Source organism: Talpa occidentalis, unplaced genomic scaffold, assembly GCF_014898055.3.
Source record: "Talpa occidentalis isolate TD23 unplaced genomic scaffold, MPIMG_talOcc4v2.1 talOcc4.9, whole genome shotgun sequence".
In the NCBI taxonomy this organism is placed as follows: domain Eukaryota; kingdom Metazoa; phylum Chordata; class Mammalia; order Eulipotyphla; family Talpidae; genus Talpa; species Talpa occidentalis.
The window spans coordinates 64,268,444-64,286,903 of record NW_023605305.1 but is presented as its reverse complement, the minus strand read 5'-3'; the positions used below and the strand labels follow the sequence as shown (position 1 = coordinate 64,286,903).

The 18,460-nt window shown below is 37.3% G+C and overlaps 2 protein-coding genes across 2 annotated transcripts in view; one reads left to right on the top strand and one right to left on the bottom strand.

The window, feature by feature from the left end:
• FYB2 (FYN binding protein 2) overlaps positions 1-18,460 on the bottom strand; it is an 84,734-nt gene that overhangs the window by 6,015 nt on the left and 60,259 nt on the right. The window contains exons 10-19 of the mRNA XM_054691541.1: positions 16,850-16,964; positions 16,699-16,739; positions 16,468-16,525; positions 14,283-14,381; positions 13,927-13,958; positions 12,939-12,999; positions 8,075-8,161; positions 5,791-5,884; positions 2,406-2,562; positions 2,267-2,300 (exon numbers count right to left, since the gene is read on the bottom strand). Of these exons, the coding sequence (XP_054547516.1) occupies positions 2,267-2,300; positions 2,406-2,562; positions 5,791-5,884; positions 8,075-8,161; positions 12,939-12,999; positions 13,927-13,958; positions 14,283-14,381; positions 16,468-16,525; positions 16,699-16,739; positions 16,850-16,964 (778 nt within the window). The remainder of the gene's footprint in view (positions 1-2,266; positions 2,301-2,405; positions 2,563-5,790; positions 5,885-8,074; positions 8,162-12,938; positions 13,000-13,926; positions 13,959-14,282; positions 14,382-16,467; positions 16,526-16,698; positions 16,740-16,849; positions 16,965-18,460) is intronic.
• PRKAA2 (protein kinase AMP-activated catalytic subunit alpha 2) overlaps positions 1-18,460 on the top strand; it is an 82,146-nt gene that overhangs the window by 62,655 nt on the left and 1,031 nt on the right. The window lies entirely within an intron of this gene.

The following is an 18,460-nucleotide window of genomic DNA, read 5'->3' as shown; positions in this document are numbered from 1 at the left end:
TCCTTGAATATTTTCTCTGTTCCTAGGTCTCTGTCCTCTCCTTCTGGAATTCCTATAACTCTTATATTTCCTTTCCTCATGGAGTCAGATAGTTCCCGAAGGCTTTCTTCAGTCTTTTTCCTTCGTACTTCTCTTTCCTTTTCTGTTTCGGTTCTTTTTATTTCTGTGTCTTCGAGAGTACTTACTCTTTCTCCCATTTCATCTACTCTGCTTTCATTACTTTTCCCAGAGTTCTTTAGCTCCTCCATTAATCCTTTGATCTCCTGCATTTCTTTCACTTCCCTCTTTAGGGACTCAAACTGGTGGTCTAATCGAGTCCAATGCTGTTATACCAGATGTCCAGTAGGGCTGTCCCAGAAAAATCTCTTCCTTCTGCATTTGTTTAAATCCAAAGGTGGGTTTTGAGATCTCACAGACTGCCTTGGCAGTGGCTGGATCATCTGCTGGGCTCCAAATCACTGGATCCCCCTCTGGGCTCCAGCTTTCTGCCAGGCAGGGCCTGGCCTGTGGGGGCCTTCAGCTTACGTCTGGCTGCAGGGACAGCCCTTTCCCAGTTCCATACAGTCTAGGTGGGTTCCGGACACAGAGATCCCTGTTCTAAAATGGCGAGTCAGGAGGGTACTTCCCTGCACCCGCGATCTGCCCTGGCAGTGGCTGGATCCCCTTCTGGGCTCTAACTGGAGGCCAGATGGGACCTGGCTCACAGGAGCTTTTCAACTCACCTCTGGCTGTGGGGACAGACCTTTCGCAGTTCCACACATTCTAGGTGGGTTCTGGATGCAGAGATCCCTGTTCTAAAATCCCTACCCTGTTTTGGTCCCTCCCCCTTGCCCCACAGAATGTCTCATTTATAGTTGCCTGTTAATTTTGGTTTTTGATTTATTATAATTATTTTTTCCTGATCTCTTACTTCATTCCCCTACATTCCTCCTGTAAGTGAAACCATCCAATATTTTTCTTTTTCTTTCTGGCATTTCATGGAGCATAATCCCTTCTAGTGCCGTCCATGTTGCTGCAACTGGCATGAGTTTATCGATTGCTGAGTAATATTCCATTGTGTAGGTATAACACATCATCTTGATCCAGTCATCTATTTTTGGGCATATGGGCTGTTTCCAATTTTAACCTTTTGTAAATAGTGCTGCAGTAAACATTGGGGTGCAGGTATCCTTTTGAATTAATGTTTAGTGTTTGGGTAGATTCCTAGGGGTGGAATTGCTGGGTCATATGGAAGCTCCATTTTTGTAGTTTCAGGAACTTTTGCACAGCTTTCCATAGTGGCTGGACCAGTTTGCATTACCATCAGCAGTTTAGGAGAGTTCCTTTTTCTCCACATCCTCACCAACATTTGTTGTTCCCTGTTTTTTTTAATATGTGCCATTCTCACTGGTGTAAGGTGTTATCTCATTGTGGTTTTGATTTGTGTTTCCCTGATTATGAGGGATGTTGAACATTTTTTCATGTCTTTTTAGCATTTCTGCCCATTTTTTGACTGGTTTGTTTTTGTTGAGGTGCATCAGCTCTTTGTAGATCTTTGTGATCAATCCCTTATCAGCTGTATTGTGTACAAAAATTTTCTCCCAATTAGTAGGGCTTCTCTTTGTCTTGGTTAATGTGTCTTTTTCTGTATAGAAGCTTTTTAGTTTGATGTAATCCCAGCTGTTCATCTTTTCCTTCGGGGGATGTTTTTATAGTCCTTTAAAATGTTGGCAACAGGAGAGTCCGTGCTTTGCTGGAGAGTACCATCTAATAGTTAATCAGGGGGACACTATACCCAGAGAGTCCCATATCTTGGCACAAAGTTGAAACGCCCTGTAGGGATTATGCTAATTGATACATCAAAAGAAGGAAGACATACTGGATGATTACACCCAGTGTGGAATATAAAGAAACTAAAGGAAGGAACAGGCAAAACTAATCCAAACAAACCCAGAAATAAGACAGTAGAACTGAGGCTGTGAGAGGTGGAGGGGCCCAGTGGACTATGGTAGAGGATTATGCTGGCGCTTTGGTGGTGGGTCTTGTATGGTAACATCTGACGGAGGTATGAACCTACTACCCATCTAAATCATATGCAATGTTATAAACCAAAAAATGATTTTAAGAAACAGTTCTAAAACAATATATACTATGTAGAAAGATTTGATAGTATACTCAGACGACACAATAATAAATTGCAGAGAAGGGCATCATAGCATATCTAATTTTTCCTTGAGACGAAAGTATTTAAAATTCATTTTCTGAAATACTAAATCAGAGTACTTACTTGAAGTCTAGATGTTCAATTAGCACATATCCATCTATTGAAAAAAAAATCACTATTACTAATCTGAAAGTTACAGAGATAATGCTTTGAAATTTATTTTAATGTTCGAAATTTTGTGAATAGTATGTCAGGAACTCACATTTGCCTTTTGAATTGCGACATATCACTAGATTTTCTTCAGTGACATCAATGACATCTAGTTCTTCTCCAGGGGTTATTGGCAAATCAAATATTCCATTTCTTGAATTATTGGAACATGCCACTGCTGTATTGATAACAGTAATATCTTTGTCATACTGAAATGAAAAGTTACTAATCAGAATATGCCTGCATAGTTTTTGTTCTCTTTTTCATTATAACAAAATCAGTGGAGGATGTAACATCTGAGGGAATAGAAAATAATACAATATTAAGGGAAAGGAATGCTATTTAAGGAAATAGTAAAATGCTAGTTTTCATTTTCAAAGTGTTTGCATACTCATTACCTAATTGTAGTAGATGGATTCTGTTGAATGAGAATGCTGGAAAACATGGGTATAAATTAACTTTTGTGGATGGCATGTTAACTGTTCTAGTAATTAAGTTTAACCAAACCTAGAAGAGGAGAAGTTGGAATGAGAACAATCTCTTTATCTAGTAGTGCTTCAGAATTTATAATGGCCTTATCTACCTTGTATTTCTAGATGACACTCTTTTTCCATTCTTCCTTTCTAGGTGGACATAGTCTTGTATATATCTATAGCACACATATTTAAAAAAAAAAACTGATGAGAAATTGAACTTCTTATTTCAGGGTGTTTTTTTCTTTTTCCTGTGTGATAAACAACTGGCCTTAACATCTACATATACACCATCTTCTAAAGCACTGAAATCCGTGGACCAGGAAAAAGTAGTTCCAGTATATGTATCTTAAATTTTAGATGTCTACATCCTCAAATTAGGGTTTCCAAACATTTCCTGTTGCTCAGGACAGTTTCTATTTATAGATAATGTTTCTGTTTACAAATACTTACGATCAAGTATACTTGCGTCCACCCTCATAAGTGTCCAGAATTTTGGTGACATATTATGAGATCGCCCTATACCAAATAAAATTGATTCACCAGATAGATTTTTCTTTCATTTAACAAAGCAATAGCTTCCTAACAGATCGTCTTTCCCTTTCCTGGCTACTGTCCACTGTATATACACAGTGAGTTCTCAAAATTCAGATCTCATTATTAGGCCACCTTCCTTTTTATAAAGTCCTGAAAACTCTTCATTACTTTCAGGATAAGGTCCATGTTAGCTTGAAATTCATGTTTTTTTGTATATTGTCATTCTTACTCAAGCTGTATCAAGTTATATGATGATCCTAAGTAAATCCCGTACCTTTTTTTTTTAATTTTTATTTATTTATGCATACAAGAACTGGGGCGTAGGCCAGAGATGCAGGGGGTGAGAGGATTCGCCAGAGACAGAGTGGGGAGCAGAACAGGTGTATCTACTGAAATACACTGCTGAGGGGAGCAGTAGGTGATATAGGAGAGGTCTACTAAGCCAATGGATTACCTCCCTGGATGGGTATGGAACTCAGACCTCAACAGTGAATAGCACTGAGACTTAACCCCTAAGCCACCAGAGAGGCCCTATATCATGTACCTTTCATATTTTGATGTGATTGCTCATGTGGTTTTCTCTGCCTGAAATACCCTTTTTTCTCTTCACCTTGCATGAAGATTTTCATCATATATAATTTACTTTTGTAATGGCACATTACATATACTCTTTTTTTTTTTTAAAGATTTATTTATACAAGAACCGAGGTATAGGTCAGATGCGCGGGAGGGTGAGGCTTCACCAGAGATAGAGCAGGGAACAGAACAGGCAGACTGATTGAAATACACTGCTGAGGGGAGCAGCAGGCGAGACAGGAGAGGTCTGCCGCACCATGTGGGACCCTCGCCAGCTGGCCGCGATCACAAGTGAGTTACCCAATTATTTTATGAATAATTGAGTAATTCAATAGTAATTGAAATAGCATAGTGTTTTCTTTTTTCCAGTGCTGTATCAAGGAAACCAGCCACAGTAATAAGGAAGAATGGACTCATACCTACATAATCATACCAATATGAGATAGTCACAAAAATATTATAGGAGAAAAGCAGTAGATGGAAGGTAGGGTCTTCTAACAGTTGTGGCAATGTTGCTTTTTTAGCTTATCAAATAACAGCAATAAACCATTTCATATCACAATTTCTAAATATAGTAACCCTAATCTTCTTTGGAGTTAGTTTCTATTAGAACTTTTTGTATGTTCCTATTTCAGTTCATTCCAAAAACAATTATTGGATGTTTAGAAGGGGCTAGTGAGGCCTATTCTGCTCTGCACACAGACATGAACTTACTAATACCTTTTTATCCTTATCTTCTAGGAGCTCATTGATTAATACATAATTACAATGTTAGTGTTTTGTGATAAGCTATAGGTTTGTTAAGGTATGTAGAGGAAGAATCATTTCTTTAAAAGTTTTCCTAGAGGAGATGCTTCAACTGGGTGTTGGTTAATGAACAGGAGCTAGACAGAGAAGGTAGCAAAAGTGTTACAGACAGTTGGGAAAGATCTCTCATAAACATGGAGAAGGAGGAGGTAGGACAAAGAAAGGACACAACTATGGGTAGATTGTTGCCCAGCCATCAAATGCAAGGTGAAGAATGGGAGAAAGTAAAACCAGATAGACAAAGGTCTTTATATATCATGTTAAGAAGCCTAGTATTTATCCACTTGGCAATAGGGAACTTTTGAAAGATTTTAGGCAAAGTAGTGACTTATCTAAAAAATATGAGCAGGATGCATACTTTATCTCTTTCAATACAGTGTCTGAAAAGTGGAAATGTTCAATACACATTTTAAAATAAATTCTCACTTTGACAGCATATGAAATCAGAAAGGAAGCTTGTTTGAACTTTGGAATTATGGAAAGATGCAATTAAGGAGAAATGTTCCATGAACTCTTCATGACAATAAAAGAAGTTAAGGGATTTCCGATTGTTTCATTTAGTAGTTCAGTTGTGTTCATGTGTAATTTAGTCATTCATTTACTGAACACTAATGTGTGTATTTTTATATTGTGTTGAGGAGCCGACTTGAGTGAGACAGTCTCCCCATTCAGAGGGAACTCAAGAATTTAGTTCACACAAATACATGTTACAATTTATCAGTGTTATCACAGGTGGGGATGGAGATATATATATATATAATACCTATATATGTATATATGTGTCTATATACATATATAAAATTGTGTATGCTGAGAGAGTAGCTTTGGTGGAATTAGGGAAGAACAGCTTTAAAGAACAACTTACAGTTTTCAGTCAGAATACCATGCATGAGGGCATTAGAATATAAAAATGCATCAGGAAAAAAATAACAGCCTTCTAGTCAAAGATCATATGTCTATCCCAAAGAGGCAGAGGGGTAAAACACAGTATCTTTTAGAATAGAGGTCCCTCATCTTTAATATTTTTACATTCTGAGAACATACCTCAAATTTTTCTCTAAAAAGTTTTTCTTCTTTTTCTAGTCTGTTCTTTTTTAAGTTTTGCTTCTTGATTCTGAAGAAGTTAGTAGGAGATAAACTGCCAAGAAATATGCAAGTAGGGTTAAATGTACTATTATATAATACAAATCTAAGTTTCCAAGTCTATAGTCATTCCATTTCAGGATAAATTTTGTGTGTGTAATTTTTTAAATAAAATTGTGATATGTAAATTCATGTAAATAACATAAACTTCCAACTATACACACACATTTCCACTGGAGCACATTGGGCAAAACAATATGAATTGTTTTCCCCTGCAATTTAAATTTTTGATAGCAAGATGACTAGAATCAAAACACATTTGTTAAACAATTTAAGTTAAACTTTTCTACATATGACTTAGAAACATGGTTAACTTATTAAAAAATGAGTCAAAAGGAAATTTACAAATATTCCTACTCATCCTCGGATTACTTAATGGAAAACAGTGGAGAGTAAATGGCTTATACCTTAAGGTTTTCAAACCTAACTGGGGAGTCACAAGTCTCTGTGCCTCAGTAAAAAAGCTCTCTTATTTGTTGAGTAATTTTGGAGAAGTATACAGTTTGGAAAAGTATATAGTGAAGAAAATGTCACAAAATATGCACAAAAATTTCAGTATATAAAGTGGATAACCTGAAAGCAGAAGCTGATTATACTCTTAATCCTCCTCCCTCTTCTCTTTCCTGCTTTTCATGTGGGTTGATGCCACATCACATTAATATAGTGATAGAAATAAAAAGCCAGGCATGTCCTGTCAGTTTTATTCAGAGTGTGTCCTATATCTGTTTTGTTCTGTCCAGTATTCTTAGCCACTGCCATATTTCAGGCTATGAGCACTTCTTGCCCAAAATGCCGTCTCTATCTTGCCTCTCTTTACATGAATCCGTTTGCATATCTACTTCCAGAGTCATATTTCAAAAACTTAATTGATCAAAAGTAAAACGATCAATTCTCTTGCTATAAGATAAAGTTAAATTCCTTACTATGGCACAGAGGGCAGTTTATGATCTGGCCCCAAACTACCTCTCCAACTGTCTTTCTACATAGACATACAAAGTCTCCATGCAAAATCTTAGAAGGTAGGCTGTCATTCCAATACCTTTTACCTGGGATATTCTTCCCCACTTTCCCTGAAAACTTGTTTAATTAATACAGGAATAATGAATGGGCTAAATATAGAAAGATACTTACTGGTGGAATAACTTACAGTAGAAACCATTTTGAAAGAAAAAAACAAGAAAAAAAATTGATACATCAGTCTACACTACAAGAATGATAGCTCAATATCACACTTTCAAATTTCACATTTAAATTTACTCTGTTGAACATAAAAGTAAACTATTACATCAATTTCTTTTAAGAAAAAAAAGTGCTAGAAAATTGTTCCCTAAAAAACTTACATGTAAACAGTAAAATACTAAAAATCTTTTTTGGGTAGAAGGTGGTCAGAAATTTCAATGGCATTTCCTTAGGATTCTGTTTTGCTATACTGTGTGTGAAAAGTTTGAAGTTCTAGGTGTAAAAATGCTTTTCTAGTCTAGTCTGCAAATCTTTCTGACTTGAGAAAAATTAAGTTTACATCAAGTCTAAAAAACTTAAGGGAAAGGCCAGCCATTCTCTGTGTTTAGATTTGGTTTACACTGCTGTCTGACTTTTGGGTCCCCTCGTAGACGTTTCTGAACAGGTTCCCAGAGGAGACAAGACCACACAGTATTCCCAGCTCAATGACCATTTAGACAAGGATTTCTCTAAGACATTTGTTAAGGCAACTCAGATTCTGCCCCACGTCATGGTGATTGAGGGGAAGACTGGTGCACAGAGCACTAGGTGTCAGAGAGAGTGAAACCCATTACCTCCTCCAACAGCCAACTGAGAACTTACATGAATGAAGGTAGAAATAACTCTAATTGGTGTTTTATTTAAGTTCTGTCTTAAAGTTCTCACAAACTAAAAGAAGACTAAGTTTTTCATCATTTGATAAGGACTGACTTGAAATATTTATTTGCCCCCTATCTGCCAAAAGCAGGGAGATGATGATAATGAAGGTAAATTGTGTAGCACCTTACATATTCATGTTCTTTGTCTCTCTTAATCCACTCACCTGCTCTGTGATGTAGGTGTTACTCTCCTTTTGTAAATAAGAAACCTGAAAATCAAATTTAATGACTTGCCTGCAGTCATACAACTAGTAGGAGGTATAAATTAAGGCAGATAAGGTGAAATGTAAGTGCACCTGTGGACCTACCTTTCTGATTCTACAGCCCCCTTTTTCTCCTTTTTCTCCTTTGGTGTCAAAAACTTGGGCTTCCGTGTTTTCAATTTATCTTCATCTCTGAAGGAGAAAAATGTTTTTTTTTAAATTGTTTTTTTTTTATTATTTACATCATTGCCCATTTTTAAACAACATTTGCTTCCCCCACCCCCTCAGGTGTAGTTCCCATAGTTTCCTTCCCCAAGGCACCCGTGCACCATCACCTCAGTCCCCTGTGCTCTTCCCTCCTGCTCTCTGATTCCTCTCCCTCCTCCTTCCCTTCAGTATGTCTCTGGTTTATAATTGTCTGTTTTTGCTTTGTTGTGTTTTGTACTGTTGTTATTATTTTTTTATACTGATGTCTTATTTGGTTCCCCTATATTCCTGTTATAACTGAAACCATCCTATATTTTTCTTTTTCCTTTTGGCTTATTTCACTGAGCATAATTGAAGGAGGAAAATGTTTTGAGCAAGATTAAGATTGAGCTAAAATTGTGAGACCATCACTACTTTCTGGGCAATTATGTTTCACAAAAATGTTAAAAAATTTTAAGTATTTTTTGAAGATGTTTGTAAAGCCAGATAGTATAGACTTTGAGGGCATACCATTTCTATGACAGCTATTCAAATCTGCTTTTGCAGCAAAAACAAATAGCAAGGTTGTACTTGGTCCTCAAGCCATAGTTTACTGACCGTTGACCTGTGGCCATCCAACTTTGAAACCACAAACAAGAGATCAACCTGCTTAAGATCACACTTGTCTCCTGTCTGATATTCTGTTTCTTAGTCTTCACCATGAGCAAAGATCAATCCGTGTTAGCACTAGTGGGTCTGGGCAGAAAAGAATGCAGGGATGGTGGTGTCACTAATATTTGGAATATAAAGTAACTAAATTGTCAGATAAAGCCAAGCTGAAAAATTAACCCTTGATAACTGACTACAGAACTGTAGCACCAACGGGGAGGGTGGGGGAGGAGTGAGAACAAAGAAGGAAGGAAGCACAATGATCTATGATGTTAGAATATGGTTGAGTTGTTGGTAGGTACACTATGGTGGTAATATCTGATGGGATTACCCCACTATTTCCTCAAGTAAAAAATAATTAAGAAGCAGCAATATGGATGGCGCTAGAAGGGATCATGCTCAGCGAAATAAGCCAGAAAGAAAAAGAAAAATACCGGATGGTCTCACTCATAACAGGAATATAGAAAACTTAAATAAGGGACCAGGAAAAAGAATAACTATAAGAAAGAAAAAAATCAAAATCAACAAACAACAATGAACCAGAGACACACTTTGTGGGGGGGGGGCGGGGAAAGGAGGGTTTGGGGTCAAAACTGGGGTTGCAATTGTATCGAGAATATAAAAATAAAAAAATTTTAAAAAAAGAATAAAATCAAATAGGACACAATTTCTGCCCTGGGGAGGGTGAAGGGGGAAGAATGCAAGGATGGATAGTAGAAGTAGGTGTTAGTACCTTCTTATCAGCTCTTAGACATTTTGAATATGTTAACTAATTTGGTTTTCACACTAAGCACTCAGCAGTCCTTTAAAGTAATGCATAAAGCTTTGCAAAGGAAGAGATGATCTGAGAATTGGACTAGAGAGATGGTCACAAAACTAATGACTTTGAACCCAGGTGCATTTGACTTCAAAGTCTGTGGTCTTTCACCATATCTGCCACTTTAAAACACTTCTTCCAGGGTTAGACAAAGTCACCAATATGTCCATCACTTTAGAGGCCAACCAGGACCATCTGTATGCATATAGTGTCTATACATCTGATTATTGCAATACCTCTTCCTTGGCTAAATTACAACCATCAGGATATTACGTCAGAAGAACTTTTGCGATTTTCAGAGATACTATGTGGTCATTACCTTCAGATTCTGGTCACAAGTGTCCAACAGAATGAATGTCAAGAGTTAGCATTTGATCATCATTAGAAAGCTTAGGTTAGGCTTTCAAAGAAACCTTCCTGGACTTGTCTAGGGATCTCTTATTATCCTCTTCTCAATATCTATTACTTTTGGAGTCTGTAACAACAAATTCCACAAATGCTTGTTTGTTTTTTTTTTTTTTAAACTAATGTTCTCTCTTCTTTCTCTACTCTGAGTTCCTGAAGATAGTACCCAACACATGGCAAGGGCTCAAAGAGAATTTGTACATGAACTTGTTTGGAAGAAACTACAGCTGTAAGGGTGGGGCACAGCCAAGGCAAATGCCTACTTGAAAGTTTATTTTCTCTAGTGATTATAAAGCAATACACCCTGTGTATTTAAAAAAAAAGTAGGTCGAAAGGAAGCAGAAGGATAAAGGAAGCAAAAGTAAAGAGACAAACATAATTAACCTCTGAAGGAATTCAGGTTCCCTTCTAAACATTTTCTCAAAAACTTAAAAACTGAATTGATCTCATGACATATAATTTGCATTCTGTTTTTTCCCACCTATCACAGTGTAAGCATTTCTACATGTCCTATATATTAGTATATATTTATATTAGTATATATTTATATATACTAATATATATATACTATTTTATATAATATATATTTATATATATATAATATATATACTAATTTATATATACTATTAGTATATATTTATTATATATTAGTATAAATTAGTATATATTTAGCATGTATTTAATACTAGACAAGAGGTCATGTTGAATACTATAATATGCTATAGTATAGCATGTAAGAAAATATATATGAGAAAATAATCTGGATATTTAGGTTGTTTTAAACAACATTAATCATAACCTTAAGAAAGGCATAACTTCATGATATTTTTTTTAAAGATTTATTTGTTCATGCATACAAGAACCCAGGTATAGGCCAGATGTGTGGGAGAGTGAGAGGATTCACCAGAGACAGAGTGGGGAACAACACAGCCAGACTGACTGAAACACACTGCTGAAGGGAGCAGCGGGTGAGACAGGAGAGGTCTGCCCCACCATGTGGATTGCTCGCTGGCTGGCCGGGATTGAACCCGCCCTGCAGAGGCTGGGGACAGCTTCACAGCACTGTGCTCAACTGCCTGCGCCACAAGGGGAGGCCCTGAAGTTTATTTTTTTACTTTTTTTCTTGCCTTTTTTTCAGTAGTGCTAATTGCTTGAAGTAGAATTACTAAGTAAAGAGTATGAGCATTTTGGGTACACATTGCCTAATTATTCTTTCATAAAAGTCAAACCATTTTAAACCCATACCAATCATGTGAACATTATGATCAAAACTTATTTTAGCTTTTCTAAAGATCCAGTTAGAAAGCTTCATGAATTTGACAGGTTGATGAATGTGGTTGCCATCTCACAGGTTAGGAAACTAAGGTCCACAGAAATAAGGGGATGTGCTATAGGTCACACTAGTGCCACACTGTAGAAGCTGTTCAGAGTCCTCTTCAAGATCCCCCCTCTTCCTTCCCTTGCTGACTCATTAGTCTAATGAACAAAAGTAAATGAAATTTAAAGCAGAAGTCTTTGATTTTCTATTAATAGCAGTAATTTAATGCAGTGTTGTTTAGCTTAATCTAATACCAAAACCTGGCATGCAAACTAGCCAAATTTAGAAGAACTCCATTATCATCTTCACTCTCTTAGTCCACATTCTGCTACTTTCCATCAGTGTTCCATCTGCTACAAATGCCTTTCGCCGTTGGCTCCTCTGAGGCCAAATTACAGAAGATGTATTCTATCACTTGAAAAAGAAATTGGTCAGGCTTTAATAGGGCTAGGCGATTTGGTAAGTATCATTTATTCATAAACTATTTCTCATGTAGCTAGTATGTCTTTAGTGCCTGTATTACTGGCAAATAAAGAAGTGAATACAGTTTTTACCAGAAGATTTCACAATTTAAGATATCTACTTAAGTTTTCCTTTGAAATATCTTTTCTTCTCCCTTTTTTCAATATCCTAGAACACATTTTGATGATCTTTCACCTATATGACTGCAACTATATTTTTTAACACATGATCTTGACATGAGATATGACAGATGGCATTGCAGAACAATGGGGAAAACAGGAACTATCATGTTAGGACATTTTTCCATGTGGAAATGTAACACAGGTTTTAAAGAGATGAAGATAGATTACAAAATGGGAGTGTACACATGAGTTCATGCACACACACAAACACACACTGAAGAGCAACAGTAGAAGATGAGTAATAAGAACTACAACATGGAAATGTAGAGAAAAGTTCACATTTTTTTTCTTTGAAAGGTGGCATGATCAGCTGCTAAAGATATAGAGAAACTACGTAATATAATAAAGTTATCTTCTAGATTTAACAAAGATGTTAGTGATCTTACTGAAAATAAATTCACTGGTATGACTAGAATAGAAAGAAGCCCAATTGCAGTGACCTTACAAAGATGAACTGACGATACGTTGAGGAGATCTCTGTTTTCATCCATTTAGTAGAGAGGGAACAGACTGATAAAAGATAGCTGGAGAGAGGTAGAGGTATCAAGTTTAAGAATGGTGTCTTTTTTGATAGAGTGTAATTATTTGGCCTTTGAGAACAGAGGTTCTGTTGGTTAATGCTTGCTACCTTTCATGCTGTCTTGTACATAGGAGGTTATTAAATAAGGTTGTTGTTCTGAAAGGACTTTGAAGTGTCCGTATTGAAAGATAAGAGATTTCAAAGCTTCAGTGACTACTGATTCACCTACGACTGTTAGAACATCTATGTCATTGATTGCTTTCCCTTTTGAGTGGGGGAGCATATCACAGATTGACACAGATTTTTTATCCAGTCTTCTAGAATCTGAAGAGATGGTCCTCTGACCATATTTAACAAGCCTGAATGTCTTAAATATTAGTAGGGATGACCAAAGAGATAAATTGACTTACTTTGATCCTTTTTCATGTATGCCCACATCATCGTAGATAATAACTTCCTGAGACCTAAGTTCTAGGATCAAGATAGGACCAAAATAGATTATTAAGGAAGGTTTATATAATCTCTGACTTTTCAAATTATACACAATTACCTAATTATCCAGGTGCACCCCCAAGCCTGTTTTACCAAAATTTGATCATAGTTACAGATAGGCTGGAAGGATTGAAGAACACATGATCTAATGTCTCAGACATATACATATATATCAATTTGGTTTCATGCAGTTTTCCAGAAAATATGAGTTGCTGAAACATTTTTAGACTAGGTTCCCATCTTCCTACTGGTCTTCTCTCCATGTTTGGGGAGACCCATGCTTTTACCAGCTTTTATATGATATGTTACTAATTGAATTGCCAAGTAAGAGTGAAAGCCATGATGTAAGTCCCAACAAACAACAAAACTTTTATCAGATTCAACCTGAGCACGTACTGAGCACGTACAGAGAGCATTCTATGTGTTTGTGCACTGTTTTTTAATAGTAGGGCAAACGATATTTCCATGATCCATGCTTGATTCAGTTAGTATAGGTACTGTGGTGGGATCATGTTCAACTTATGTCTTAATTAGGGTGATCTGACATCAACTACTTCAAGTGACTATATGGTATAATGTAAAATGCACACACTTCATAACCTGAGAGATTTGAGTACAAATCTCAGGTTGCTAGAGTTTGGATGTGAGTCCTAGTGCCTCCCTAAAAAGGAATAACAGCTATTTCTCTGGGATTTTAAAGAGACCTGGTATATTTAAGTAAGTACTTAAAAACGTTAAGTACCTCCCCAAAGTAATACTGTTAAGTAAAGTATCCTATTTGATTTTGATATATCAATTTTTCATTAAATGTGGAATGCAGAAAAGAGATTACTACTTCTCTTTCCCTGCTCCTGAATATAGCAATGCTGAGTAGTTCTGTACCAGCAATAAGCAGATGTCACTTACGTAAATCAGGCAGCGAAATGGAAAATGCACTCCTGATAGACAAAAGACACAAAAGGGTTAAGGAAAAAAGCCATGTTCAGAAAGATTAGCTGCTATATCTCAAGCAACACATTATTCACTAGGTTTTTTGAGACAGATATTTTGCAAAGTGGGCATCAGCAGTTCATTAATATCTGTGGGTGTGGTTCACTCAGAAAATTGGCAAGGAGGAGACAAGTGTTAACCAGGGCCTTTGGCTTTAGTTTCTGATTCCCCTTCACTATCTGAGAATAGAATGGCAAACAGCAAGCTGTGTAACTACCAGGCTGACCCTGCTAATTCTCTCCTAGGAAGAGAAATAAAAAGGGACATTTTACCTTACATTTTCTTTTGACTTGGTTTTCTTCATTTTAAATCTATCCTTTTCTTTTTTGAAGAATCTCTGCAGTCTTTTAAGTGCTTCTTTTCCATCTAAACTAAGAGGAGGTAGGGGAAAAAGTAACAATATTGGAGAGAAAATTTGAAATGGAAGATTTCTGTAGGAAAAAGAACTAGAGGTTTCTATTTCATTCCCAAAACACACTCCACCCCAGGAAGAGCAAGAAAATGCCTTATCAGCCTTCTAAACTGTTGATAGGTGCTGAAATGTAGCACACATCACCCAGCTTTGAAGGGATTTCTGGAGTAGGGAATGATATACCTATATCATCACATAACAGCATTGATGCCCATTTCCCTTCAATATTCAAGCCTTTTTTGACCAAACTGCTCTTGACCATTACTACTTTCCTTTCCACAGTGTGCCTCTAATAAGTTAACTTGGATAATGTCCATTTGAACAAATACTCTTTTTCATTTCACATTTTCTTAGAATATCTTAAGGACATAAAATGAATGTCAGGTGGGCAGTGTTATGAAGAAGACCTGTGGACAGCAGCATGTGAAAGGCAAAACAATGAAAAGAGCTACAAGCTAAAGTCCTTTTTGATTTGTACAATTAAAATGATGGCTGCATTCTCTAAGACCCAACTCATAATGTCCTAGAATTAACAACACACTGATGTCCATAGAATGACACTGTATAGGGCCTCCCTAGTGGCACAGCGGTTGAGCGCTGGTTTGCGAAGCTGCCCGCGGCCTCTGCAGTGCCGGTTCCATCCCCAGCTGCTCCCCGGCCACCGGCCACCGGAGAAGGGTCCCACATGGCGCGCAGACCTCTCCTGCTGCCCACTGCTCCCCTCAGCAGTGTACTTCGGTCTTTCTGCCTGCTCTGCTCCCCGCTCTGGTGAATTTGCTCACCCTCCTGTGCTTCTGACTGTAGCCAGTGCTTGTATAAAAAAATAAATAAATCTTAAAAAAAAAAAAATGACACCATATAACCGTTTCCATAGAATGGAAACTCATACAATCCCAGGACACTTTAAGACATTATTTCACACATATAGTACCCAATATATGACATATACAACATATGATTTGGCAATGCTAGACCCTAACATTTTATTTTTCAAGGTGGCTATTTTAGGAGAAATTGTTATAATCTTACAGCTAACAAATGTGCTTGGCAGAAGCAATTTCCTTCTTTGTAATTATTTCTCGGTCCCTTGGAAAAATCATTATTTTCACCCATGTTTACCTGAAGCAACTATGCTTCTGAAAGACTCCTATTCCCAATATTGTTACATTGGAAATGAGGGTTTATCTCTTAGTAGATTGTCTTTTTTTTTAAATTGAGATATAGCTGACATGTTACATTTATTGATTTCAGGTATATAGCATAATGATTTGATATTTGTATGTATTTTGAAGTGATCACAATAAATATTCCTTTTCTTTTTTTTAAATAGAGGCATGCTTTATTTATTTGTTTGCTGGTTTGTTTGTTTGTTTTTGTTTATACATGCACTGGGTACAGTCAGAAGCGCGGGAGGGTGAGAGAATTCACCAGAGCCAGAGCGGGGAGCAGAGCAGGCAGAAGGACCGAAGTACACTGCTGAGGGGAGCAGCGGGCGGCAGGAGAGGTCTGCGCGCCATGTGGGACCCTCCTCCGGTGGCCGGGGAGCAGCCGGGGATCGAACCGGTGCCGCAGAGGCCGCGGGCAGCTTCGCAACCCAGCGCTCAACCGCTGCGCCACCGGGGAGGCCCAATAAATATTCTTGATAATGTTAAATTATTAAACTCAAATCCCAGAGTTGGTCTTATTAACTTGCAAAGACACAGTTAAGTCACAATCATTAATTTCTTCCTGGAAAAGCAATTACAGAATTAAAACAGGCTGTATTGATGTTTACTTTTGCTTCCTCACTTATTTCCTAACATAATATCCAAGCCCTCTATTCTGGGAGATGGGCATTTTCTTAAAAGAGAAAGTGTGAAATTTGTAGCAGGTGATTGTACACAATTGCAAGTGTTCTGCTGACCACAATGTATAATTCAAATTGCTTATCTCCACTCTATAAATCTTCCCTAAAGATGGTGGTGGGTGTCTGTGAAAAGGGGTTGCCTCTTAAACTCTGGTTTTCCTAGACTAAGAGAAGCACCATCATTATGAAGTCAACTCACTTTGGGTAGTTGCTCTTTGTTTTGTATACATCTTCATACATTTCTTCACTATTTTCTTCTGAAATTAAAAAAAATCTTTCATTGTAATGATAATAGTTCACATTCATCCTTTACAGAAATTATTTGCTACCTACCCAGTACTGGGTACTTTGATCTTTCATTTGTTTACTAAATGGTTATAGAAGCACTCAGCAATTCCTTACAACTGCAGAAATGTCCACCCATACATACCATTATCTGAGGCAAATGAATTAGAGAAGTCTGACTTTGCTCTAGGGAGAAAAGACACAAAGACCATTAACCTGTTGCATGAAACCTTTAAAGTCTTATCATCTTTGTTTAAAAGTCTCACAACACTGCTTAAGGGCTGCAGTGTACATACCCTTCTCTCCCAGGGTACTCCACATCATCATACATCTCCTCGGAGATGGAACTTCGCTTAAAGACCCCTTGGCCTGGGGTTTCACTAGTCACTTCTAAGGCTTCCACATAGCCACCTATAGGAAAAAGAGAGAATACCTCAAAAAAAGTCTCATCAATTGCTATTATAAATGCAGTAAAACATCACTGGCAGTGGAGGCAAACATAGGAGAAATCACATTAAATATGCTAAAGCTGGATTCTGTCTTGGTGAGTATGACCCTTTGGCTAACCACTTCATATTACAGAGCCAGTTATGACTATCTGAGGTTGGTAATAACGATAACATGACTTTACATTTTTCTTTGAAGGGTACTAGTTACTAGTAAACCAGTAACTCTTCCCTCCTTTTCTGGTTCTACCTCTAATCTCTGGCCTCAGATGGTGAGGCCATTATACTACCTGGGGCTTCTTCCTCTACAGCTAGATCACCTTACCACTTTTGTGCATTTTTCCCCTTAAAGTAAAATTTCTTAGACAGTTGAGCACATGTCAGCATTTATGAGTCATTAATAACAGAATTAGCCAGTAGACAGCATGTCATGTTGAAATGCATATGGCTTGTTCACACAAGTAGGTAGCCTGTTAGATGCAGGTAGGGACTAGTTTCTTCCAGAGCTGTACTCTTGTCTTTGCCATTGCCATCTTTTTTATCATAGATGATTCAGAACCATTTTCATTCATGAACTACTAATCAGAAGTAAGTAGTAATATATCTGAGAAATAAACAATGAGCAAACTTAGTTGTGCCTAATAATTAAAGGAACCAAGCAGCAGGATTAACTAGCATGTAGGCCTCAGATGTCCCCATGAATGTCAGAGGCATAAGTTTTCAGCACAAAACTAAGATGCTGAATATAAAGTTGCTTAATTCTCAGTTCAGGGCAGATTTTTTTTTTTTCCTGAATCTTCCTTTTGGCTGAGACAAAAGCAGTTTAAAGCTACATTTTAGAAGTACAGAATACTTCTAAATTTACTTCCTTTCAAGTTTTAGATTCTCAGAACTCACCCATTTCTATTGGGTTGTCGAAATATTTTACGTTCCACACCAGACTCAATTTCTCTCTGCAGATTTGCTGTTCTGAAGCCTCTCTCCTCTCTATAAGTGGCAGTCCCATCCTTTCAGTTGCTTAAGTCCAAAAACGTGAAGATATCATTGACTCCTTTCTCTCTCACATCTCACCTCTAATCCACAGCCACCTGTCAGCTGTCCTTTCAGAATATATCCTGAACTCAAACAGCTCAACAACTCTACCTACCAAGATCCTGTACCTAAATTATTGGAACAAGTACCTAAGAGGTCTGATTTATCCTTACACATTCTTCTTCCAAGTCAGCGGCCAGGACTGATCATTCTTTATTATGTAAGTCAGATCATTCTGTTCTTAGGTGCAAACCCTTAGGGCTAAGGTTCACTTTGACACTGACTCCCTTTCCATGGTTCCTGGTTACTACAGGTAGGCAGATGCTTTCTTTCTATAACAGTTCTCCATGACCTTTATTTTATTTTTTTTTTTTACAGCTTAAAAGGACAGGTTTAGTTGGAAAAGGAGGGGGAAAAAAAGAGCTATCT